This window comes from Schistocerca nitens, chromosome 3 (assembly GCF_023898315.1).
Source record: "Schistocerca nitens isolate TAMUIC-IGC-003100 chromosome 3, iqSchNite1.1, whole genome shotgun sequence".
NCBI classification, from domain to species: domain Eukaryota; kingdom Metazoa; phylum Arthropoda; class Insecta; order Orthoptera; family Acrididae; genus Schistocerca; species Schistocerca nitens.
The window spans coordinates 317,731,361-317,757,536 of NC_064616.1; the positions used below are offsets into that span (position 1 = coordinate 317,731,361).

Here is a 26,176-nt window from a genome sequence, read left to right on the forward strand (position 1 = left end):
TAGAATTTTAACACTTACTCCTTACTGTGACATCAACTGCATAACTTTGAAGTTGTTCCTGTCTGCAGTTTTAAACACCACGGCTGAAAAGGCTATTTGCAGACCTTCTTAATAAAATTAATTCAACAAACACTTACTAATTATCATGATTATTATGTCAGTAAATCATAAAACAATACAAGATACTAGTACATTACCAGGGCGTACACCCAGAAGAAAGAAAATTCCTAGATTTTTCCCACATTTCCTGACTAAAAATACAATTTTTCCATTGGTGAAAATACATTCTATCCCTTGTGAAAGTACTTTTTTCTGTGTTAAGGGACAATATATTTCCACTTAGAGCTGTAAAACTTATCAATCATTTGAATGGTGGGGATTTTATAAACCAGCATAGAACTTCACAGCACTTTAGGTAATAAAACCCGCCAAAAAATAAAGATCTTTCATGTGTGGCAAAATGTACGTTGCATATTTTTATATTAAGAAAGTATAAACACGAATTCTGTCAAATACAGCATGGTAGCTTCTGAAGCATTGAACTTGAGATTGTGATGCACTTTTGTCATCCAATCATATGTCATGCCATGTGATTTCACCAGCCAATGACAGCAGATATTCAGAGTATAGAACACATGATGTAGTAAGCCAATAGCAACATCAATGTCAAATAACATGAACATAGAAATAGGAAAAGTTAATTGTATCAATTAATACAGATACAGCATAGCTACAAGAAATGCTAAGCTTCCACATACAATATTGGTAGTCAAAATTTTTTGATGGGATGGCTGGGATGAAGAAAAATTCTTTGTTAGAGTGTCATCTCCTACCAGTCAAAATTACAGAAATTTAACTGAAAATTAGACCAGCAAAAATGGGGGAATTTTTCATTGGATTTCTCCCAGAAAAAATTCTCATATTTCCTGGGTCATACATGCCCTGTAAATTATCATCAGTTGTTTCCATAATAATAAATTACAGCAAAAAATGTAATAAATCTCTGTACTTTTAAGAAATACATACACTACACACAATTTGCAAATCAATTTCACTGAAAGTGCCCAATAACTGTGCAAAAGTAATATTTTCACTCAACATTGTGAAAGTAATTTTAAACTGAAGTAAGGGGGAACCTGTCACAGAGTGAAGAACAACAGTGTGTTTGTTACAACTTCAGCATCTAATTTTAATTTTTCCCCTTCACAAAAAGAAGATACTCAAGCAAAAAGGCTCATAGCTTCACGAGGCATGAGTGAAAAGAAAGAAATGGTTACTGATTTTATATTTTATTTCATTTTAGATTTCTGTATTTTATAAATACCAGAAACGTGCTTGCACAGAAAACAAAAAAGGAACACAACATAACAGCTTTTGGGGAGAGTAGAAATACAAGTAATGTTACAAATAGGCAAGGAACTTCAAACATTTGGAGTGAGTGAATGTTTTGGTCTTTAGGTCTTTCCAAAACAGCCTTAATTTGTAATAAAAGTTAAGCACAAAAGTAAATAAGTTTTGTATTCCATTAAAATGAAATGTTTAACACTTGTAAAGACTGAACATCATCTACATCTACATCCATACATGGCAAGCATCTGTACTGTGCATGGCAAAGGGTATCTTGTACCACTACTACTAATTTCCTTTCCTGTTCCACTCACAACTAGAGCGAGGGTAAATGACTGTCTGTATGTCTTCGTACAAGCCCTAATTTCTCGTATCTTATCTTCATAATCCTTACATGGAAAGCACATTGGCAGCAGTGGAATAATTCCACAATCAGCTTCTCAGCAGTGTTTTGCGAAAAGAATGTGGTCTTTCCTCTAGGGATTCCCACTTGAGTTCATGAAACATCTCTGTAATACTTGTGTGTTGATCGAACCTGTCAATAACCAATTTAGCAGCCCACCTCTAACCTGTTTTGATATTTTCTTTTAATAAGATATGGTGGGGATCCTAAACACTCGAGCAGCACACTAAAGGTTTCAGTTAATTAAATGACATAATCGTCTTTTCACACAAAACACCTGTTAACATGTCAAGATATTCATGGAAATTTTCCATTTCAGTTTATAAACAACTTAAACTCTGTAACAATACAATAGTTATGGCCCTTTAACAAATCTGTCTCCATGTGTGCTCACAATGTGCGCTTTCAGCCCTATATAAAAACTGCCCCCCCCCCCAATGAACCATGGACCTTGCCAGTGGTGGGGAGGCTTGCATGCCTCAGGAATACAGATAGCCGTACCGTTGGTGCAACCACAATGGAGGGGTATCTGTTGAGAGGCCAAACAAATGTGAAGAAGGGCAGCAGCCTTTTCAGTAGTTGCAGGGGCAACAGTCTGGATGATTGACTGATCTGGCCTTTTAACACTAACCAAAACGGCCTTGCTGTGCTGGTACTGCGAACGGCTGAAAGCAAGGGGAAACTACAGCCGTAATTTTTCCTGAGGGCATGCAGCTTTACTGTATGGTTAAATGATGATGGTGTCCTCTTGGGTAAAATATTCCGGAGGTAAAATAGTCCCCCATCTGGATCTCCAGGCAGGGACTACGCAGGAGGACATTGTTATCAGGAGAAAGAAAACTGGCATTCTACTGATCGGAGTGTGAAATGTCAGATCCCTTAATCGGGCAGGTAGGTTAGAAAATTTAAAAACGGAAATGGATATGTTAAAGTTAGATATAGTGGGAATTAGTGAAGTTCGGTGGAGGAGGAACAGGACTTCTGGTTCAGGTGAATACAGGGTTATGAATACAAAATCAAATGGGGGTAATGCAGGAGTAGGTTTAAAAATGAATAGGAAAATAGGAATGCGAGTAAACTACAACAAACAGCATAGTGAACGCATTATTGTGGCCAAGATAGATACGAAGCCCACGCCTACCACAGTAGTACAAGTTTATATGCCAACTAGAGATTGATGAAATGTATGATGATGAGATAAATGAAATTATTCAGATAGTGAAGGGTGACGAAAATTTAATAGTCATGGGTGACTGGAACTCGATAGTAGGAAAAGGTAGAGAAGGAAACATAGTAGGTGAATATGGAATGGGAGTAAGGAATGAAAGAGGAAGCTGCCTGGTAGAATTTTCGACAGAGCATAACTTAATGATAGCTAACACTTGGTTCAAGAATCATGAAAGAAGGTTGTATACATGGAAGAAGCCTGCAGATACTGGAAGGTCTCAGATTATATAATGGTAAGACAGAGATACAGGAACAAGGTTTTAAATTGTAAGACATTTCCAGGGGCAGATGTGGACTCTGACCACAATCTATTGGTTATGAACTGTAGATTAAAACTGAAGAAACTGCAAAAAGGTGGGAATTTGAGGAGATGGGATCTGAATAAACGGAGAGAACCAGGGGTTGTAGAGAGTTTCAGGGAGAGCATTAGCGAACAATTGATAAGAATGGGTAGCTTTGAGAGATGAAATAGTGAAGGCAGCAGAGGATCAAGTGGGTAAAAAGATGAGGGGTAATAGAAATTCTTGGGTAACAGAAGAGATATTGAATTTAATTGATGAAAGGAGAAAATACAAAAATGCAGTAAATGAAGCAGACAAAAAGGAATACAAACGTCTCAAAAAATGAGATAGACAGGAAGTGCAAAATGGCTAAGCAGGGATGGCTAGAGGACAAATGTAAGGGTGTAGAGGCGCATATCACTAGGGGTAAGATAGATACTGCCTACAGGAAAATTAAAGAGACCTTTGGAGAAAAGAGAACCACTTGCATGAATATCAAGAGTTCAGATGGAAACCCAGTTCTAAGCAAAGAAGGGAAAGCAGAAAGGTGGAAGGAGTAAATTGGGGGGGGGGGGGGCTATACAAGGGAGATGTTCTTGAGGACAATATTATGGAAATGGAAGAGGATATAGATGAAGATGAAATGGGAGAAGTGAAGAGTTTGACAGAGCACTGAAAGACGTAAGTCGAAACAAGGCCCTGGGAACAGACAACATTCCATTAGAACTACTGACAGCCTTGGGAGAGCCAGGCCTAATAAAACTCTACCATCTAGTGAGCAAGATGTATGAGAGAGGCGAAATACCCTCAGACTTCAAGAAGAACATAATAATTTCAATCCCAAAGAAAGCAGGTGTTGATAGATGTGAAAATTACCGAACTATCAGTTTAATAAGTCACGGCTGCAAAATACTGACACGAATTCTTTACAGATGAATGGAAAAACTGGTAGAAGCCAACCTCAGGGAAGATCAGTTTGGATTCCATAGACATGTTGGAACATGTGAGGCAATACTGATCCTACGACTTATCTTAGAAAATAGATTAAGGAATGGCAAACCTAAATTTCTAGCATTTGTAGACTTAGAGAAAGCTTTTGACAATGTTGACTGGAACACTCTCTTTCAAATTCTGAAGGTGGCAGGGGTAAAATACAGGGAGCGAAAGGCTATTTACAATTTGTACAGAAACCAGATGGCAGTTATAAGAGTCATGGGGCATGAAAGGGGAGCAGTGGTTGGGAAGGGAGTGAGACAGGGTTGTAGCCTATCCCCGATGTTATTCAATCTGTATATTGAGCAAGCAGTAAAGGAAACAAAAGAAAAATTCGAAGTAGGAGTTAAATTCCATGGAGAAGAAATAAAAATTTTAAGGTTCACCTGTGACAGTGTAATTGTGTCAGAGAGAGCAAAGGACCTGGAAGAGCAGCTGAACAGACTGTACAGCGTCTTGAAAGGAGGATATAAGATGAACATCAACAAAAGCAAAACAAGGTAAATGGAATGTAGTCAAATTAAATCAAGTGATGCTGCAGGAATTAGGTTAGGAAATGAGATGCTTAAAGCAGTAAATGACTTTTGCTATTTGGGGAGCAAAGTAACTGATGATGGTTGAAGTAGAGAGGATATAAAATGTAGACTGGCAATGGTAAGGAATGTGTTTCTGAAGAAGAGAAATTTGTTAACATAGAGTATAGATTTATGTGTCAGGAAGTCGTTTCTGAAAGTATTTGTATGGAGTGTAGCCATGTATGGAAGTGAAATGTGGACGATAAATAGTTAGGACAAGAAGAGAATAGAAGCTTTTGAAATGTGGTGCTACAGAAGAATGCTGAAGATTAGATGGGTAGATCACATAACTAATGAGGAGGTATTGAACAGAACTGGAGAGAAGAGAAATTTGTGGCACAACTTGACTAGAAGAAGGGATCAGTTGGTAGGGCATATTCTGAGGCATCAAGGGATCACCAATTTAGTATTGGAGGGTAGCATGGAGGGTAAAAATTGTAGAGGGAGACCAAGAGAGGAATATACTAAACAGATTCAGAAGGATGTAGGTTGCAGTAGGCACTGGGAGATAAAGAAGCTTGCACAGGACAGAGTAGCATAGAGAGCTGCATCAGACTAGTCTCTGGACTGAACAGCACAACAACAACAACATAAAAACTGGTATAGTACAAAACTGATTACATAAAACCAGAACCATACAAAATAGAGGTAGCAGCACTGAACTGAAAAATGCAAAGTGACTGGAAAGAAGTACAGCTGACTCCTGTATATACCAAGGGAAAAAGAACGGACCCGCAAAATAACAGACTAATATCCTTAACATCGGTTTGCTGCAGCATTCTAGGGCATATTCTGAGTTTGAATAAAATAAATTACATAGAGACCGAAACGCTCATGTACATGAATCAGCATGGTTTTAGGAAGCATTGCTCGTGCAAAACCCAGCTTGCTTTCTTCTCACACACTATACGGCGAACTATGGATGAAGGGCTTCTAGATTTCCAAAAAGCATTCAACATGATACCCCACTGTTAATGAAGGTAGGTGCATATGGAATAAACTCCCAGATTTGTGACTGGTTTGAAGACGTCTTAAGTAATAGACCCCAGTATGGTGTCCTAAATGGCGAGTATTCGTCAGAGACAGGGGTAACATTAGGAGTATCCCAGGTAAGTGTGAGAGAACCGTTGCTATAAAGTGACTGCAGGTTGAGACAAGATGACAGAGGCAAAATTTCTAGTTGCTGTGAGGAATGATATGAAATGGAACAAGCATGTGATGATTGTGGTAGAGAACGCATATTGTCGACTTCCTTTTATTGGAAGAATTTTAGGAAAGAGTAGTTCATCTATAAAGAAGACCACATATAGGATGCTAGAGAAACCTATTCTTGAGTACTGCTACAGTGTTTGGGATCCACAGCAGGCTGGACTGAAAGAAGATACCAAAGCAATTCAGATCAGCACGCAAGTGCTACTGATGTTTTTTGGGAACTCAAGTGGGAATGCCTGGAGGGAAGATGACGATTTAGCAAAATGCTACTGAGAAAGTTTAGAGAACCAGAATTTTAAGCTGACTGCAGAACGATCCTACCGCCGCCAATGTGCACTTTGCATAGGGTCCATGAAGATAAGATATGAGAAATGAGGGCTCATACAGAGGCATATAGACAGATGTTCTTCCCTTGCTCTATCTGAGAGTGGAACAGTAAAGGAAACGACTAGTTGTGGTACAGGGTACCCTCCACCACGCACTGTACAGTGGCTTGCAGAATGTGTATGTAGATGCAGATGTAGACGGAGAATGTATCAAAATAAATTATTAAGGACCTGAAAATGTAACATCTGTTGTGGGCAAAATTCATATCTAATTTCAGTGAAACTCAAACATAACCTTTTTTCTGTAAATGGTTAGACATACAAATTTAAAAGACTGTCTGCTATGTGCCTGAAAACGAAACCTTAGTGCTTTGAATCTGACTGCTAAAAAGGTGGTGATGAGTGTGTTTTTTGACTGGAATATTTGCTTTTGCAAAAACTTTATCAGATTTTTTTTGAAGAGATCTTTGCTTGTTATTTTTTTTGGGCTTTTCAACAAATGATTGTTTCTGTTGAGAAGCACCAGCATTTTCCTGCTGAACAAGAATGTGCTTCTCTGATTGAATGTGTTTCTCTACTTTTTCTTTTCACTCCAACTTTATAATACCAAAATCTGCAGAATATTGATTTCAAACTTTCATGAACATTCATAGCCATGTAACTCACACCTGACAATACTACAGATAGAACCGACTAGGTACTTTGTATATGAGTAGGACCAGGATGAGGAGTAGGAGTACAACCAAAAGTAGCTCTAATTGCATGTTAGGGAAAGACTTTCAGTGTGGTAGAATTATGTTGACTGATTATGTTTTCTGCTCCTTTAGTGCAAAGTGGTGACAGTATGAACTGGATGTCAGTTATGAGCAAACGTAAACAAACCGGCAGAAGAGTGGAGATGTGAAGTTTGTAACTGAATTGTGTGATGGTCCAGTATTAGTCTCTTCACTCGTTTTAAAATAAGAGATGAAAACAATGAGCAATACACAACACAAAGGCTACTGCGCAGTTGCTTGCTGAGTTTGGCAGTGACACAAATAAGGTAGTTCAATCCCTAGCCCTACTGGTATTTGACACAACCACTGAATCACAGTTTGAAACATCCGCCACTTAAAACTGCCACATTTAAGTGTCCACATTACACCTACTTTTGAAATTTTGCTAGCTGACATACAGGTTTATTTGCTATAAGATGCCTGATACCCAGGCAGAGTCCTATCATGCTTTATGAGGCATGTACTTTAGACCATTCAACTGCAGACAACTGGTGTGGCACCGAAACATCAAGCACATTGTGATGTCATTTTGTTCATGCATTTTTATTTTGCAAGTACAGTATCTTTCCAAACTGGGATTTGCCAGATGATGTGCAATACAAAATCAAAGATTGGTTACTTCTTGAAATTTATATGCAAACAATAAAGCTAATTCAAATTATCTCTGATGAAATAGTTCTTCTAGAAAAAATTTGCTATGAAACAGACTTTACTAGATAATTCACATTTTTGCAGTTTGAGGCAGATTTCACATCTATAATTGCATTTATTGCTAAATGCAAATTATTTACTGCCCTATACATTATAGGACTATAAAAGAAGACATTTTAATATTAAAATTGCTGAAAATCTTCACACTATTAAAATAATTAATACTATAGTATGAACAAACAGTATTAGAAAGGTATCAAGCACCACTTACCACCACACGATGCAAATCAGCTTTATTTTCATATAAATGTTCAAAGTAAATTGGTAAGATGACACGATGCCAGTACATAAATGAGCAATTACACACTTCAGCAATTCTTTCCTGTAATTCACATATCACATTCAGTCTATAGACTATGCTGACTAGACTGGCAAGGGAGTCATCACGAAATGTGTGTCCCTGATTTGCTGCACAAATAGCAAGTCGTAGCACCAAACGTCTGTCCTTTGTACCACAACCATGTAGAACTCTTTCAGCAAGCACTAATGCTGAAAGTATATCCAAATGCTTTTCGCTATATCGCTTATCCTGCACCAGACCTTTCTGAAACACAATAAAATGTACTTTATTTACATAGTGATAAACCAGAAGTTTATTTCTTTACAATAAAAATCAGATTTAACATACCTTTACATTTGTAATTATGATTAGAGCTTGATATGACAATAGCTGGAATATGTGGTTCACGGTCTCTGAAGTAGTTGTATAATGTACATGGTAAGTATGCTGTATCCCTTTCAGCAATTCTATCAGTCTACACAGAGCCATCACCTCTGTTTTAGTCATGGGTTTGGACAGTGAAACATGTAAATTGGTGACAGTTTTTACTATATGGTTTATCCAACAAGCATACTGGACACCCTGTAAAGTCAAAAGTAAATATTATTTGAAGAATGGTGAAGAAAACACACACACACACACACACACACACACACACACACACACACACACACCAACTATCCCTCAATTTATCAGTCATCTACACTTGAGAAACGAAGCTGTTTCAAAGTACTTCATAATGTAGTTTTGGATGGTTTGCTAATTTTTACAATAAATGAACTGTTCAACATTTTTTACAATAGTTAATGGGATTTCACTGGAATTGGCTGTCTCTAGATGCCTTTATGTTAAGCTTGATAGTGTCATACCCTAATAATTGATTCTGAAGTACAAGTAACAATGTGTCAACATTTGTGTACTGTTCATGTCGCACCAGCCTGAATTTTTTGCAGCAAATTTTCTCACAATCCCACTTCAATATCTATACTTTCCTGCTGGTGGTAATGAAATTGGATAAGTTTGCCTTCATAATCTAGGGGTCTTACTAGTGACAGACATTCCAGTTCAAATTCATGGAGATTAACTTGAATTTTCTACCCTGTAATGGTGTGACAAGTGCACATACAGTTACTTGCCAGTAACACAGGAGCAGCTCAAATAAATAAAAACAGTGACTTGTCATTTAAGTTGCCAAGTGATGTAAAGTCAAAGGCTTCTATCAGGCTGAGAAGTACAAAATGTTTTTAGTATGAGCAATTTCATACACATACCCTAACATACAATTAAGACTATTGCACGTTAAACCCCTATGGTAATATATGCTGGACTTTTTTATCATTGACTTGTATCTTAACGTTAATCAGGTCAATACTCACGATCACTAAACTGATAGTAGGAAGGTCTTAGTAATTTTTATGCTTTCCTTTGAAATGTTAAGGCAGCAAAAATCTCGTACAAATCTGCAAACAAGAGCGTTATTTCAATATTGCGGAATACCTTCCTCTGAAGCTGAGGCTGCTAATGCCTCCTTCAGGTATGCCGTTTGATTCATGGGTAGTTGGTTTGAAATCAGATGGTGTAAGAAATTTTTGCTGCCAGTATTTGGGTCACGAGGTTGGACACCTAGTGGTGGAAAGTTCCTCATCATCAGACTTTGTGCCCATGTTCTGAATTAAATTCAAAATCTCTCTGCAGTTCCTCATGGAATGTGGGCTGTGGCATTATTTGTGCTGGTCTTTCCATCAGCTGGAGAGATTAAGTTTGATGGTTTGCTTGGTGCTATTTGAGAGGAGGTGGCTATGTGCCAGCATTGTATTTATCCCCTGCCTCCTTTTTACCAACAACACAGTAATACGTCATTTACACTTTTTCACTTATATAGGTTTTCCTCACTTATACTTTTCTTTCCAGTCCTGGTGAAATTTCTACAGTGTACACAAGCTATGATGCCTGGTTTCAGGAGGAGTTGTGGAGAAGGTGATTGGTATGCTCCGCCTATTAACACAGCACCATGGAGGGAGGGATGTAGCAGCAATTGCCTGTGTTGTGTTCCCATCCAGAAAATCACATTGTAATGAGCACTCACAGCCATCTAACACCTAATTTTTAATGTGACAGAATTGATATTATTTTATAGATTGACAGATAAGGTTGTTACTAGGTGCAGTAGTAATCTGTTTTCCCAAAGCTGAATGATTTCTGCTGAACCAGCACTAGGGTGCAACTGAACAAGAATTGTTGCCTATCATTTGGGAGTTACGAAGCACGTCACAGCTTATTAGCGTACCTGCTTCCACTGAAGTAATATGCATATTAAAGACTGCTATTTTATTTAGGTCTGCTGTATATGCGACCATACCATATTTACTGTATTCCTGATTACTTTGAAACTGATAATACGACTATGGGTGAAAGAAAGAGGAAAAGCATTTATGATCACTGAAAAACAGAGTTTTGAGTGAGGTGATGGAAAACAGTAATAGGAAGTGAGTGGATATTGTAAAGGAATTGCTACATCTATCTTAAATTCAATTGTAGTGAAGGCAAAGGAAACATAAGACAGTGCAGGTGTGTTCAGAATTTCTACTAGTAAAGCCTGTCTCACGCAATGTAACATTTGCTGCAATCTGAGCAGGCACCTTAGGTTGTTTGCAGATGATGCTGTCATTTATTGTTTAGTAAAGTCATCAGAAGATTAAAATAAATTGCAAAACAATTTAGAAAATATATCTGTATGGTGTGCAAATTGGCAACTGATCGCAAATAATGAAAAGTATGAGGTCATCTACATGAGTGCTGAAAGGAATTATACTTCAGTTAAATAATAAATCAATCAAATCTAAAGGCAATGAATTCAAATAAATACCTAGGAATTACAATTACAAACAACTTAAATTGGAAAGAACACGCAGAAAATGTTGTGAGAAGGCATACCAAAGACTGTGTTTTAATGGCAGAACACTCAGAAGATGTAACTGATCTACTAAAGAGACTGCCTACACTACACTTGTCCATTCTCTTTTGTAGTACTTGCTGCGTGTTGTGGGATCCTTACCGGATACCATTAACGGAGTACATCAGGAAAATTCAAATAAAGGCAGCACATTTTGTATTATCGAGAAATAGAGGAGAGTGTGTCAAGGACATGATATAGTATTTAGGGAGGACATAATTAAAACAAAGGTGTTTCTCATTGCAGTGGGATTTTCTCACAAAATTTCAATTTTATCATAAAATTTCTATCATCAACTTCCCTCGCTGAATGCAAAAATATTTTGTGCTGGTGTAAGTTATCACCAGCACCCCAGTTGACAAAGACATAGTGTGAAGATTGATAATAAGTGCTGGATCAAGTGCGTTTACAATGAGAGGCCAGAGACACACCGACAAGCAACACACCACCAACGTCCTCTCGACAGCATGTATTTGCCACCGCTGCTGACTGGAGGGCCTAACTGACTCACTGACTCTCTCTTCCTGTTTGGCATCTGCCAGTTAATCGCAGAGCAGGCTCTGTTCATATCACAGGTTATGAAAGAACATAGCGATTAGATTAGTGCCTATACCAGGACTAGCAGTGAAATTGAAGTTGTAATAGCGACATTACTGATATTGTTTGCAAGTGGACTATTACTGATGAGCTTGTATCAGAACACATGGACTCTATTAAGTTAAGTTTCCAGCTCATGTAAATAAAGAACCATATTAATCCTCGGGTGCATCTATGTTATAGAAAGAGAACACTGGCCACCCATAACAACATCCTCTCCTTTGCTTCCTTGCAGTACAAGACTCTACATATTTCGTTGATGCCAATCTACATCGGGATCATCATACTAAAATAATGGACAATGGATGCAGCAGGTTGGAAGACTTAATTGTTCATAGACAGGTGTGCAACAAAACCCATCCCTAACTTCCTGTTTGAGAAATGTGACCACGGAATTCTTTCCACTGAATTGCATGAGTGACCTCCAAGCTCTTGACCTTGGACTAATTCATATTTTCAAGTTGCATTATCGCAAAATGCTCATACAGCATGCTATCATCCAGTGTGTAAACTTTTGAAAAAAAGGAAGAAATGAAAATAAGCATTTTACAGGTATAATTTTTACTTGCCTTTTTTTTTGTTATTGTACTACCACAGCCAAACAACACTTCTGAGAAACTATTACTGAATTTGTTTCTTATGATAGGCAATACACTACATCGCAACTTCATGGCACCGAGTTTGAGACATTACCATTCAGGACTGTTTCTGATAAGCCGGATTTGGAAATGAAGACAATGATCATAGTGGAAATGATATTACTGATGATATTTCATCTAATGGCAAAGAACAGAACTGACTTCAAGAGCAGGCAACACTGACGAAAATATTGTCACTACAGAAGCCATGACTATCTCTGAGATAGTTGAAGATGCACAGCAGGACTTGGACGAGGAAGATAATGATGATGAGAATGATACAGAAGAGCCTTAGCATTCCTCTGTGACTTAATGATGCAGTAAATGCATTAGAAAAAAAAATCTGCTGATTCATGCAGTTCAGCTCTCTCCATACCTCTGTGTGTGCTTAATAAACTTGCTTTCAGCATTAAGCATTAGTTTTTGTTGACTACCTTGCAATCATATTTAGTACCTGACTGTGGATTCTACGTGACAATATTTCTGCCTAACAAGTATGATGACAAAATCATTAGTAATCACCTGGACAGAAATGCAGCTCTGGGGAAGAGAATGTGGAAGATCTCTGGCAGAAATTCATACATATTGTAGGCTATGCACTAGGTAAGTTGGTGCCCTGGAAGACATTAAGGAATGGAAAGATCCACCATGGTTCAATAATAACATTAAGAAGATACTACAAAAGCAGATTCAGCTAAATATCAAGTGAAACAACTCTTGCTGACACACAAAAGCTGAAAAAATCAAAACAAGCATCTAGACAGCTATGCAAGGAGCACTAAATGAATTCAAAAGTATCTGCTAAATTGTAAAAAAGTTAGTTTTGGTGCTATATAAAGTCATCCAATGGAACAAAGTCATCTGGCCAAATGTTTGTTACAATGATGGAACCTGAAATAAAGATTAAGTGAACGCTAAAATACTAAATTCTCTTTTCTACAGCCCAAACTGCTCGATATAGGAAAGGCCACAGGACCTGACGGGGTGCCTGTAAAGAGTATATATTGATTATGTGAAGGGACTGGTTCCTCTTTTAGCATCAGTTTGCCCTAGGTTTCAGAATCCACAGAGCAGATTGGAACAGGAAAAACCTGTCTATAAGAAGGGTCACAGGGCCAATGCGCAGAATGACCAATCCAGCTGATATCAGTTTCTTATAGAGTTACGAAACACCTGCCATGCTTGGGTATGATGACTTTTCTAAAGACTAAGCAATTCCTAAGCAGGAACCCACATTGCTCCTGCAAATATCAACCGTATGGAACTTAAGACTGGCATGTTCGTTCATTACATCCAGAAGGCAGTACACAGCTGAGCTAACGTTAATGCCAATTTTCTTCACTTCCTGAAAACCTTTGATACAGTTTCACACCACTGCTAAATAAACAAATATGTGTGTAGAGAATATCTGAACAGATAGGCACAACTGGACTGACGACTTCCTTGTAAGCAGAACTCAGTAAGTTGATCTTAATGGAGTGGCATCATGAGAGGCGAAGGTAGTTTCTGGCATACAACTGCACTTCACAAAATAATAAATGAACTTCTGGGTGAAGTATGAAGCCTTATGATGCTGTTGGATACTGAGAGGTGGCATCATTAGAACCCAGTTACAAAAAGCACAGGAACCAAGGTGACAATCAGTGTGTGGTGCACTGCTTGGCAGCTGACCCAAAACATAAATAAATGTGGTGTCATGCAAATAGATGAAAGGATCTAATATTGTTTTCCTACACAACTGGCAATCAATCACTGGGATCAGTCACAGCCTGTAAGTATCTGGAAGTTTCTGTCCATGGTGATTTAAGGTAGAATGATAGATGCTGAGAAAGTGTAATTAATGTATGAAACTGGTCGCTTATAAAACTAGTGTTTGACCAATGTTTGAATATTCTTCATCAGTCTAGAACTGTTACCAACATCTAGTAATAAGATGGGAAAGACAAAGAAAAGCAGCATGATTCACTGTGTGTCTGTTTAGTCAGGGTGAGAGTCCACAGAAACGTTCAGTGAAATGTTCAATGAACTGCAGTGGAATAGGTTAAAACAAAGATGTTATGCTCTGAAGGTAGTCACTGCTTCTCCCAACTTCTTCTTCTTCTTCTTTTACTTCTTCTGTGGCTCTACATCTACATCCACACTCTGCAAACTAACGTGGGGTGCATGGAATAGGATACGTCCCATTGTACCAGTTATTTGGGTTTCTACCCACTCCATTCACATATGGAGTGCAGGAAGAATGATTGTTTGAATGCCTTTGTGCATGCATTAATTATTCTAATCCAATCCACATGATCGCTATGTGAGCGATACGTAGGAGATTGCAGTATATTCCAACGATCATTTAAAGTCAGTTCTTGAAACTTTGTCAAATAGACTTTCTCAGGACAGTTTACACCTATCTTCAAGAGTCTCCCAGTTTGATTCCTTCAGTATCTCTGTGATGCTCTCCCATGAATCAAAAGACCTGTCACCATTTCTGATGCCCTTCTCTGTATACGTTCAATATTCCCATTAGTCCTATTTGGTACAGGTCCCACACACTTGAGCAATATTCTAGAACCAGTCGCACAAGTGATTCGTAAGCAATTTCCTTTGTAGACTATTGACTATACAGTTCATTGTGGACCCTGGCCTCTTCAACAATTCTTCCTTAGTTATCACAGTTCAGTGCTCAAATTTTCCATTCCCCAAAGTCCATTTTCTGTAGACCTTCCATGACTTCATCTTTCCATATGTTGTTGTCCCATTGACACCTTGGATTTCTGTTTAATATCATTTCAGTTACTTCCACATCACTCAGCTGTGCTACACGTCCTGCCTATATCAATCCGGCTAACATCACTGTTCTTCTACAAGGTGTATCTTCACACCAAGTGTCTCTACTAAGTAAGAGTCATCAGGTGCATTTTCTATTGTGTTTCTGTAGATATTTGCAATTTCATTTTGCAATGTGTATCTGGAGTAAGCCCAAATAATTACAGCTCATCACGTCTTTTACACGATTCCCTGTGTTGATGGAAAGAAAGCATAGCTTCGTTCCTTGTACAAAAAAAGTTTACTTAAAAGCGAAATTTTATGTGCTCATTCAATATAGCAGTCCCAAATTAGTCTAGTGGGACATTTGTTTCAGCAATATGAGTGAACAGGGATTGTAAAAATATGAAGAATAAGCTGTATTCTAGGAGCAACTGAACAAAAGCGCTGCTGCATCATGGAAGCAGTCAGCACAGGCCAGGGCAATACTTTCACTGCTGAAGTACTGGTTATTCTTCATATTTTAGCATCCATGTTAATACACATGGATGAAACAAACATCACACTACACTAATTTGGAACCATTCTATCAAATGACCAAGTAAAATTCCGCTTTAAAAATAATTTTGTTTGTAAAGGGAAACAAACCGATGCTTTTCCACAATACGGAGTGTGGCATGAAAGATGTGGTGAGCAGTATTCGTTTGGGCTGCCACACATTGCAAAAATGAAATTGCAAATATCTGCCTAAACACCAAAGAAAATGTGCCTGATGACTTACATGAGACACCAGACATATTGTGTATAACTCCTTCACAGGCCGATTTTTCGAAACGCCTTTCTCTCAAAGATATCTAGCATTCCAATATACACTCCTGGAAATTGAAATAGGAACACCGTGAATTCATTGTCCCAGGAAGGGGAAACTTTATTGACACATTCCTGGGGGTCAGATACATCACATGATCACACTGACAGAACCACAGGCACATAGACACAGGCAACAGAGCATGCACAATGTCGGCACTAGTACAGTGTATATCCACCTTTCGCAGCAATGCAGGCTGCTATTCTCCCATGGAGACGATCGTAGAGATGCTGGATGTAGTCCTGTGGAACGGCTTGCCATGCCATTTCCACCTGGCGCCTCAGTTGGACCAGCGTTCGTGCTGGACGTGCAGACCGCGTGAGACGACGCTTCATCCAGTCCCAAACATGCTCAATGGGGGACAGATCCGGAGATCTTGCTGGCCAGGGTAGTTGACTTACACCTTCTAGAGCACGTTGGGTGGCACGGGATACATGCGGACGTGCATTTTCCTGTTGGAACAGCAAGTTCCCTTGCCGGTCTAGGAATGGTAGAACGATGGGTTCGATGATGGTTTGGATGTACCGTGCACTATTCAGTGTCCCCTCGACGATCACCAGTGGTGTACGGCCAGTGTAGGAGATCGCTCCCCACACCATGATGCCGGGTGTTGGCCCTGTGTGCCTCGGTCGTATGCAGTCCTGATTGTGGCGCTCACCTGCACGGCGACCATCATTGGCACCAAGGCAGAAGCGACTCTCATCGCTGAAGACGACACATCTCCATTCGTCCCTCCATTCACGCCTGTCGCGACACCACTGGAGGCGGGCTGCACGATGTTGGGGCGTGAGCGGAAGACGGCCTAACGGTGTGCGGGACCGTAGCCCAGCTTCATGGAGACGGTTGCGAATGGTCCTCGCCGATACCCCAGGAGCAACAGTGTCCCTAATTTGCTGGGAAGTGGCGGTGCGGTCCCCTACGGCACTGCGTAGGATCCTACGGTCTTGGCGTGCATCCGTGCGTCGCTGCGGTCCGGTCCCAGGTCGACGGGCACGTGCACCTTCCGCCGACCACTGGCGACAACATCGATGTACTGTGGAGACCTCACGCCCCACGTGTTGAGCAATTCGGCGGTACGTCCACCCGGCGTCCCGCATGCCCACTATACGCCCTCGCTCAAAGTCCGTCAACTGCACATACGGTTCACGTCCACGCTGTCGCGGCATGCTACCAGTGTTAAAGACTGCGATGGAGCTCCGTATGCCACGGCAAACTGGCTGACACTGACGGCAGCGGTGCACAAATGCTGCGCAGCTAGCGCCATTCGACGGCCAACACCGCGGTTCCTGGTGTGTCCGCTGTGCCGTGCGTGTGATCATTGCTTGTACAGCCCTCTCGCAGTGTCTGGATCAAGTATGGTGGGTCTGACACACCGGTGTCAATGTGTTCTTTTTTCCATTTCCAGGAGTGTATTTTGATATTAATGACCAAGTTTCAAGGCATATGTAAGCACTTTTCTTATAAATGTTATATAAATTGTTAATTTGGTGGTGTAAGTTACAAGCTTTGAGGGAAACATTTTTTTTATGCAAAACAGGTTCTGCCGACTGCTAGTAATCTTTAATTTTGTAAGAGGTGTCATCTGAATGGGCGACTGTCGATCCTAGATATTTAACCCACTCTATTCTTTCAAAAGCATAATTGCCCGTTGTTATTAAGGGTGGCATGTCATCCTTGCATGCCTTCCTGGCAGCCATATATTTTGTTTCCTGCTGATTGATATTCAGTCTCATATTTCTACTGGCCTGTTCAACATATCTTATATTGCCTTCAAAGTTCTTGGCACTGTGCATGACTGCCATAGACTAGTATCTGCACTGATTTATGAAAAATCATTATCCTACACAGTAGGTCTGCATCCCTCATGACCTTCTCCAAGGCAGTATTATAAAGGGGAGACACCAGTACATCTCCTTGCCTTACATCATCTTGTATATCCAGTGGATCAGACACCATTCCTGCCATTCTTATACTACTCTGTACCCCATTCAGTGTCATTCTCTCTCTCTCTCTCTCTCTCTCTCTCTCTCTCTCTCTCTCTCTCTCTCTCTCTCTCTCATATGCTGATTTGTAGTAGATGAAGAAGTGATGAGTTTCAACTCTGAATTCAATTGTCTTTTTGAAAATTGGGCTTACATCTTTTCTAAAATTTGGCTTACAGTGAATATGTGATTTATTATCCCAAGTGTAGCAGCAGAGTTCCTTCACATAGCTCCTTTCTTGTATACAGGGCATATAATTCCTTCTCTCCATTGCTGGAGAAGTTTACCCTCAACCCATGCTGAAAGACGAGTTTCCTCAGAAGCTGCTTTCATCCACTCCCTCATTTTTTTGTTTATGGATTCTCTTTTTCAATCATCCTGCCTTCTTTATAAATTTCCATCACTGCTCCTGTGATATCTACACTGCATTCCTTATCAATCCACATTCATCCTCAATGTTATCATACTTTTGTGTCCTCCTAAGGATCTGTGATATCTTTTGCTGGTATTGCTTCCTAGTTGCATATGATTCTAGAGCAGTTATATTATATTTCTGATTGTTAGTTTCAGTTCCTTTAGACGTATTTGAGATTCTAGCCCTCACTTGTGCCCAAAATGAAATGTGGTCCAAACCTACATTTGGGCCTCCAAGGCTCCTCACGTGCATGAGGTCTGACTTGGGTCTTGTACCAATCAACACATAATGTAGGTGAGAGTAACAGTGTCACTGAATTCTCAGTAAACGGCAATGGAAGAGGTTAAAAGAAAGATGATGTGCATCAAAGAGACTAATCCTCACAAATTTCCAAGGAATCACATTTCAAAAGGAGTCAAGCATATAAGCTGTTTAGTGGTCACAATATTAAAATTAGAGAAATTTGGACTCGGGCAAAAGGATATCGGCAGTCTTTCTTCCATGTCACTATCCACAACTGGAATAGGAAGATTGCAAAATTATACTGGTACAGTATGTACACTGCACTGCAGGCATTTTAATAGTTATCAGCTTACCTGAATACCCAATAACGATATTATTATAACTTACAAATGCAAACAAAGTCACTACCAACACGTCTACATATGTGAAAGGGATCCATGCTTAATAATAAGCACTTATCTACAGCACCTTTATCCTATTACAGTAATTATGTTCCATTCTAATCGATACCAAAACAGGATTGCATACCTGGACACTCTTCACATGTATGTTTACTCCATCTGAACCAAAGAGTTCAACTGACAACTGACAAATAACAAAGTAAAGTGTATTCCCCATTATTCATGTGGGGATTATTCATACATCAGTTGCTGGCCACTAGTGGCAGCAGTGGTCACTAAGCCAGTCTGGCAGTGGAAGATGGCTGCACCCTTGTGCTAGAGTGCGTGCAGATGCACCATCTCCCCCACATTATACCGAATGATAGGGAGTATATGGTACGTGAAAGTCCATCTAGACAGACTTGATATCCCACCCAATTTCAAATACGGAAGTACACCACATCAACTTAGTTCTCGATGACACAACTGTACCACATCTAATGTTATGAGGCAGTTTATATTGTCACATCTTTAATGTTTCACTGTTTGTTTACGTTCTCTGCAATAATGGAATAGAATCCACCAACATGGTAAGCTGAACAAGGGGTACCCTATAACAATTAGTGATAAAAATGGGCAATCTATGGATAAACTAAATGGAATATGTGGCCAGAAAGTGCAAGAAATATTGCTGAGCTACTGTGCCTATTAAATGTAAGTGGAAGGGATAGGACTTAATATATGAAATTTGAAAACGGGAGCACTATTTTGATAATTATATGAGCCTCTCTCAATTTTAATAGGGGTGTTTAATAAATAACAAACAATACATTTTCTTCTGAGACAATGGAACAATAAATAATTGATAAATTTGCTAATTGCATAAGAAAAATATTGATTTTATGATGGCAGGTATGAAACAACCAAAATAGGTATAAAATATATAAAACATAATTGCACAAATTGGTAGTATCTCATACCAGATGAATGCAGCAGACATCCCACCAAAAGTATTATATAAAAAGACAAAACAATCATGCCAACTTACCTGTAGAAAAACATTGCATCTATGACTAATATCCTCAATTTTGAGATTCTGATGTTCACTTTTCAATAATGCCTCCATCTGAATCATCCAGCAACAAACCTAGAAATGGAATTATTTATTTATTTATTTTTTTTTTTTTTTGGTCTTACTCTCTACTATCCCGTGAAATACCAATATAACATTTTCTAATATTTTTGCAGACTTTTGAAAAAAAAAAAATGTAGAAGTAACTTCTTTATGTTAGGTGTCTTACCTGAAGGGAAAAGATGTGGGAATCTTTTACAACACCGACTGTCTTCTGCTGCAAATAATTTAAACGCAAAGATTCCAAGTTCTGCTGTGCCTTTTTATCATACAATTTTGACATGGCTGGTATATGAGTCAATAAAAATCGTTCAGGGTACCAAGTGACATATCCATACAACGATGCAGCAGGTACCTGTAAAGATGAATCTCTAAATGCTTAACAGACCTATAATTTACAGTGACTTGACTTTAAAACATTACATGATAAGAAATACTGACACCTTTTTTTTCTGTGCTGTGCACCCCCCCACACACACTATGCACGATCTAGTGCTTCAAAGTAAACTGACTGAAGAAGGAGAGATCAGATCCTGTTACAGTATTTCTTAAGTAGGCACAGCACTTTTACTATAATTAATTTTACTGCAATGTCACAGGGTTTTCTTTCTTCTTCTTCTTCTTCTTCTTCTTCTTCTTCTTCTTCTTCTTTTATTGATACAGCTATAACTTCAAGGCTCTACTCAACTGTATTTAATTCCCACTTAATGACAAAAAATATATATGTAAATGTCAATGGAATAAAATTTTCAGATTTCTTGCCACGTAAATCACAGTGTGCCTGATGCTTTACAAAGGCATATACTACATTCATATCTTGTGATGAAGTAACGGGATCTTGCAATCAGTCCCCTTACAGTCAACAGCAGCGATGAACATTTAAATCCTTGCAATGGTCACTCCATAACCATTTAACCACAGCTGGCCCTGAGTTTATGTGGCCAGCAGCTTATACATACTCTGTCCATTGCTGCCCCACAAAGTATGCTCTATCTATTGTGATCATCTCCTTGCTGGCTAAGTCTTATGTTGCATATACATTCAGAACAATGTACAAAGACACAGCACTGTGTACTTTATGGCATCTTAATTCGCTCTTGTCTGTACACTCACTCAGTTCTCTTGGCACTTTCTTCATATTTTCTTTCCTATAGTGGTTGAAAGAACGGGGCTTTGCAGACAATCCATCTGCACTGGTTGGGGGACCTAGTCACATATAGTCCTCACACTGTGCATCACTACTGTCAGAAATGACAATTACTATCCAGTGTAATGGCAGCTCATTGCTGGCAGATATAGGTCTGAGACAGTTAGTTTGTGTGTGTGCCTTGTGTGACAAGATATATAAAGTTTATTCTACATGTGGTCATCCAGTAATGCGAGGTGATGGTTGTTCTCAGCCTCAGTTATGATTTTATGAATGTTATTTTTGGTGTTTGGGGAATTCCTCAATAGGTTTCTCTTCTACATCTACATTTATACTCCGCAAGCCACCCAACGGTGTGTGGCGGAGGGCACTTTACGTGCCACTGTCATTACCTCCCTTTTCTGTTCCAGTCGCGTATGGTTCGCGGGAAGAACGACTGTCTGAAAGAATCAGTGCGCGCTTGGATCTCTCTAATTTTACATTCGTGATCTCCTCGGGAAGTATAAGTAGGGGGAAGTGATATATTCGATACCTCATCCAGAAACGCACCCTCTTGAAACCTGGCGAGCAAGCTACACCGCGATGCAGAGCACCTCTCTTGCAGAGTCTGCCACTCGAGTTTGCTAAACATCTCCGTAACCCTATCACGGTTACCAAATAACCCTGTGATGAAACGCGCCGCTCTTCTTTGGATCTTCTCTATGTTCTACGTCAACCCGATCTGGTACGGATCCCACACTGATGAGCAATACTCAAGTATAGGTTGAACGAGTGTTTTGTAAGCCACCTCCTTTGTTGATGGACTACATTTTCTAAGGACTCTCCCAATGAATCTCAACCTGGTACCCGTCTTACCAACAAATAATTTTATATGATCATTCCACTTCAAATCGTTCCGCACACATACTCCCAGATATTTTACAGAAGTAACTGCTACCAGTGTTTGTTCTGCTATCATATAATCATACAATAAATGATTCTTCTTTTTATGTATTCGCAATACATTACATTTGTCTATGTTAAGGGTCAGTTGCCACTCCCTGCACCAAGTACCTATCCGCTGCAGATCTTCCTGCATTTCGCTACAATTTTCTAATTCTGCAACTTCTCTGTATACTACAGAGAAATCACCATAGCATAAACATATCATCTAGACAGCTGCAAAAATGCTTTGGTTGGCGTGGCACGGTCTTTAAAGGGATTTTTTCAAATTTCTCCATGCAGAAGTTCACCATGACAGGTGACAAAAGGGAGCCCATTGGAATCCCATCAACTTCCTCATAGTAGTTCCAATTATCAAGAAAACACATCATTATTATGTAGTGAAATAACAGTCTATTATACTTTCCTGGTGGTTCATTGTCATCTTAATGAGATCGAGTGTTCTGCTGGTGATACATATCTTTCCAACATGATATTTTGACCCTGTAACTCAACGTCTTCATTAGGCATTCCCTGCGACTGGCTGCCTGGCATCCTGTCACTTCTCGAAGCTATCTTGCTTTGGTGAATCGTAGGTTAAACAGAAATTCTGCTGTTCCTATCTTGGGTTGATGTGGTGTACATCACTTTGTGGACTGACTTCTCACTTCACATTAGTTGTTTCTCCTCTCGTGCTGTGTGGTATGGATCCTCACACAGCAGATCCGGCCATCTCATGTTCAGTTGCCAGTGCACCTGGTTTCCTAGGCTCCTGAAGAGTTGATTATCCGAATCCCTCACTGGCTCATAGAATCTTGCTGCAGTTTTCCAGAATTGTGCTTTTAGCAACAGAATTCTGGCTAATTAGTGAATCTCTCTGGTACTGAAGTCTCCGTACAGGAACAGTGCCAGGCTGAGAGCCTTGTGCTGTACTGTCTGCAGCATTTCCCCAAATCATGGTCACACACTCAAGCACTGGTCTGATAGTAGTTGGGTACAGTGTGATTCAGCAGTGCTAAGGAACTACTGTTGTGGGGTTCTATAAGGGGTACAATAGGCGCATCATGCCTAAAGCTTTACCATTCGCCTCTTTGACACACATCTTCTGAGTCAGCTGGTCTTTTTGTCCAAGGTGACAGATATCTGCCTTCCATTAACCACACTGATTGGAGATCTTCTGGAATTCTCTTATGAGACAGTATCACAGCCTGGCTCTTGGCTGAGTTAAATTTGAGCCGCACTTAGTGGCCCAGGCATCCAGCACATTGCAGGCCAGTTTTAGGTGACTATGCGCATAATCTGTGCTTTCATACTTTGCACAAATAGTGCAGTATCATCTGCACAGAGTGCCAGGTGCACCCTCTGTGTCTTCAGGATGTCTGCTGTGAAGACGGAGTACAGAAGGTCTGGTACCGCATGCCGCGGAATTTGAATCCCCACCACACGTCATGGACATCCAAGACCCCTAGAGGTTTCTGCACCATCATGCCGTAAGCCATGGCAGTGCGTGCATCCTGGCCCACATTTAGTATGAGGGCGCCACAGTGGAACATGTGGTTCCAGCGGCCAATAGCGGTGTCCCCGATAGAGTATTTAAGTGCCTGCCTCTCGCTCAGCCAGCAAGTCTAATCATTGCGCGAGTCTCTACACATTGCCTCAACAGACAGTGTGTTGTTTGTTCTTTGTTTTCATTACTCATGGACGTCTTGGATTCATTTGGTTGTCTCTGTCACTCCGTCACTTCTTGCGTGTTGTCGTCGTAAGGTCTCTCTCCATCGTCCGTCATTGTTTCATATCCGTCCTTTCCATTCGTTCGTTAGTTCGAAGGCGCTTTCTCAGCCATCCCGTGACCGTTCCGGTCACAGTCACAAGAGGTTACAACACACGGGAGCCTAGGATGGACCCCTGTGATATTCCCGATCTGATGGTGTGCACTGTTGATGTGCTGCCGTCCAAATGCACATGGAAAGTAAGGCCACACAGGTACACTGGGGGCAGGCAGGCATGCAATGCAGGTACTACATTGTCAAGCAGCTTGTACAGGAGGCCATCGTGCCACACACTGTCAAAGGCCTTGAAGGTGTCAAGTAGTATGACCCCAACGTACTCCCAATGTTCCACGAGTCCCATCGGCTGTTCCATCAGTTAAAGTAGCTGGTGATGCATTGAGTAAGCCTCATGGAAACCAAACTGCATGTGAGGAAGCAAGCCTTCTTTCCTGATGTGACACTGCAGCCACTTCATGTAAGCCTCTCTAAGTTCTTTGAGAGTGCTGGCAGCCGGCTGACAAGCCGATAGTTTTCTATCAGCCTTAGGAATGGCCACCACCTCAGTATGTCTCCACACAGTGGGGTAAACGCAGGTCCTAAGGATGGAGTTGAATATTGCAATCAGAATGGGAAACCTTCTGGTAGCAGCTGTTTCGGCAAGACATTGCCCATTTTGTTGCTGCCCTCAGCCTTCCTGAGCTGCAGATTTGTGAATTAATGTTGGACTTTCCCTTGGTATACGTTTGCCACAAATACCAGAAGCAAGTACTTCACTGAGTGGATGTGGTTTCCATCAATAACATCTTCCACTGTCGTAAAGTTAGCTGCAAATGCATTGGCTAGCATGCTGGCTTTGATTTCCAACTCCAAGATGATGTCATGATCTGCATGCAGCAGTGGGGTGTGCTGGTTTCGTCTCAGGAACAGCTTGGTCATTTTTCATGCACTGCCATCACTGATCCTGAGAGTAGCAATCTTGCCAGCCCAGACTCAACTGTGGTAATTTGCGACAGCAGCTGAGATTGTGCAGTGAAATCTCTTCAGCAGACTTTTTGTGACAGGTTGTCTCCTGACCTGCCATTCATGGAACAGTCCATTTTTCTCACTGATTGTCTGCAGGATGTCTGGAGGAAGCTGGTGAGAGCTATGCCTAGGCTCCAGTGGTCCATGTGGTGTGGCTGCATCAGCTGTGTCCCGTGTGCAACATGTGAAAGCTGTGGTTGCTGCTTCCATGCCTTCAGTGTCAGGTTCAGGCATAGAAGCGACTGTTTCAGTCAGGTGCAGTCTGAAGTGTTCCAGTCTATGTCATGTAGAGGGCTCCAGCTCTATGGTGGCGCGACCTCATCTGTGTCCACGTTGAAGACCACTGGCAGGTGATCCCAGAAGAGAAAACAGCGTTTGGTCACAAAAGTATTGTGGGTTGTCCCCTTAATGATGGTGATGTTTAGGACGGTCACATTTTGGATAGTGTGTGGGGGTCACACATCACTGTCAGTGGCTACTCTGAGCAGCCGTCTTCAGCTGGTGGTGGTCACACGGGAGTTCCAATCTGGGTGTTTGGCGTTCAAATCACCACAAATGAAAAGGTTTCCATGCAATGCCAGCAGCACATTGAAGTCATTAGGTTGCTGGATGCATCCCAGCTGTCGATATGCAGCAATGAATGCCACTTGGCCCTTCGATTTGCTGACAACTGTGATACTGGTTTCAAAAGTTACCATTTCCCGCAACTGTATTTGATAGTGGCACAGATATATACTGCCATCCTTCTGCCTGTCATTCCTCTAGCTATGTGGTGGTAGCAGCAGAAGTTTGTTGCTCACATGTTAACACCAGTGCCTAGGAAGGTTTCACTGACGAGGCAGACATTCACAGCCTCTTCTTGCAGGAACTGCCAGAACTCTCCCTCGTCATTGGTGTATGAGCCATGTTTGGGTGCAGAGGATGCAGGTGTGGTGATGGCCTGGACAGACACCTGAAATGCAGATGTGATCGGCTGCAGAAGCTTTGCAATTTCTGCCATCACCACCCTGAGTTCTGCAGCTTCAATACTCATGGCTGGTTTCTCTGGGCGTGCAGCTGTCAGTTGAGCTCAATCATCAGGCTATGAAGAGGTGGAGTCATGGACTGGGTGCACTCTCTGACAGCCCACTCATCCTGCCCTGGCTGGCACAGGGTGTTCTGCTTTCAGTCCACTGCCATGCATGCCTGTTATGGCTGGCACAGGCTGCTCCTACTGTATG

At 40.6% G+C, this 26,176-nt stretch overlaps 1 protein-coding gene across 1 annotated transcript in view; it reads right to left on the reverse strand.

Annotated features, from left to right (window-relative positions):
• The window catches only part of LOC126248287 (WASH complex subunit 4), a 190,015-nt gene that overhangs the window by 101,875 nt on the left and 61,964 nt on the right, over positions 1-26,176 (reverse strand). The window contains exons 7-10 of the mRNA XM_049949137.1: positions 20,266-20,451; positions 20,013-20,111; positions 8,480-8,713; positions 8,063-8,395 (exon numbers count right to left, since the gene is read on the reverse strand). Coding sequence (XP_049805094.1) covers positions 8,063-8,395; positions 8,480-8,713; positions 20,013-20,111; positions 20,266-20,451 — 852 coding nt within the window. The remainder of the gene's footprint in view (positions 1-8,062; positions 8,396-8,479; positions 8,714-20,012; positions 20,112-20,265; positions 20,452-26,176) is intronic.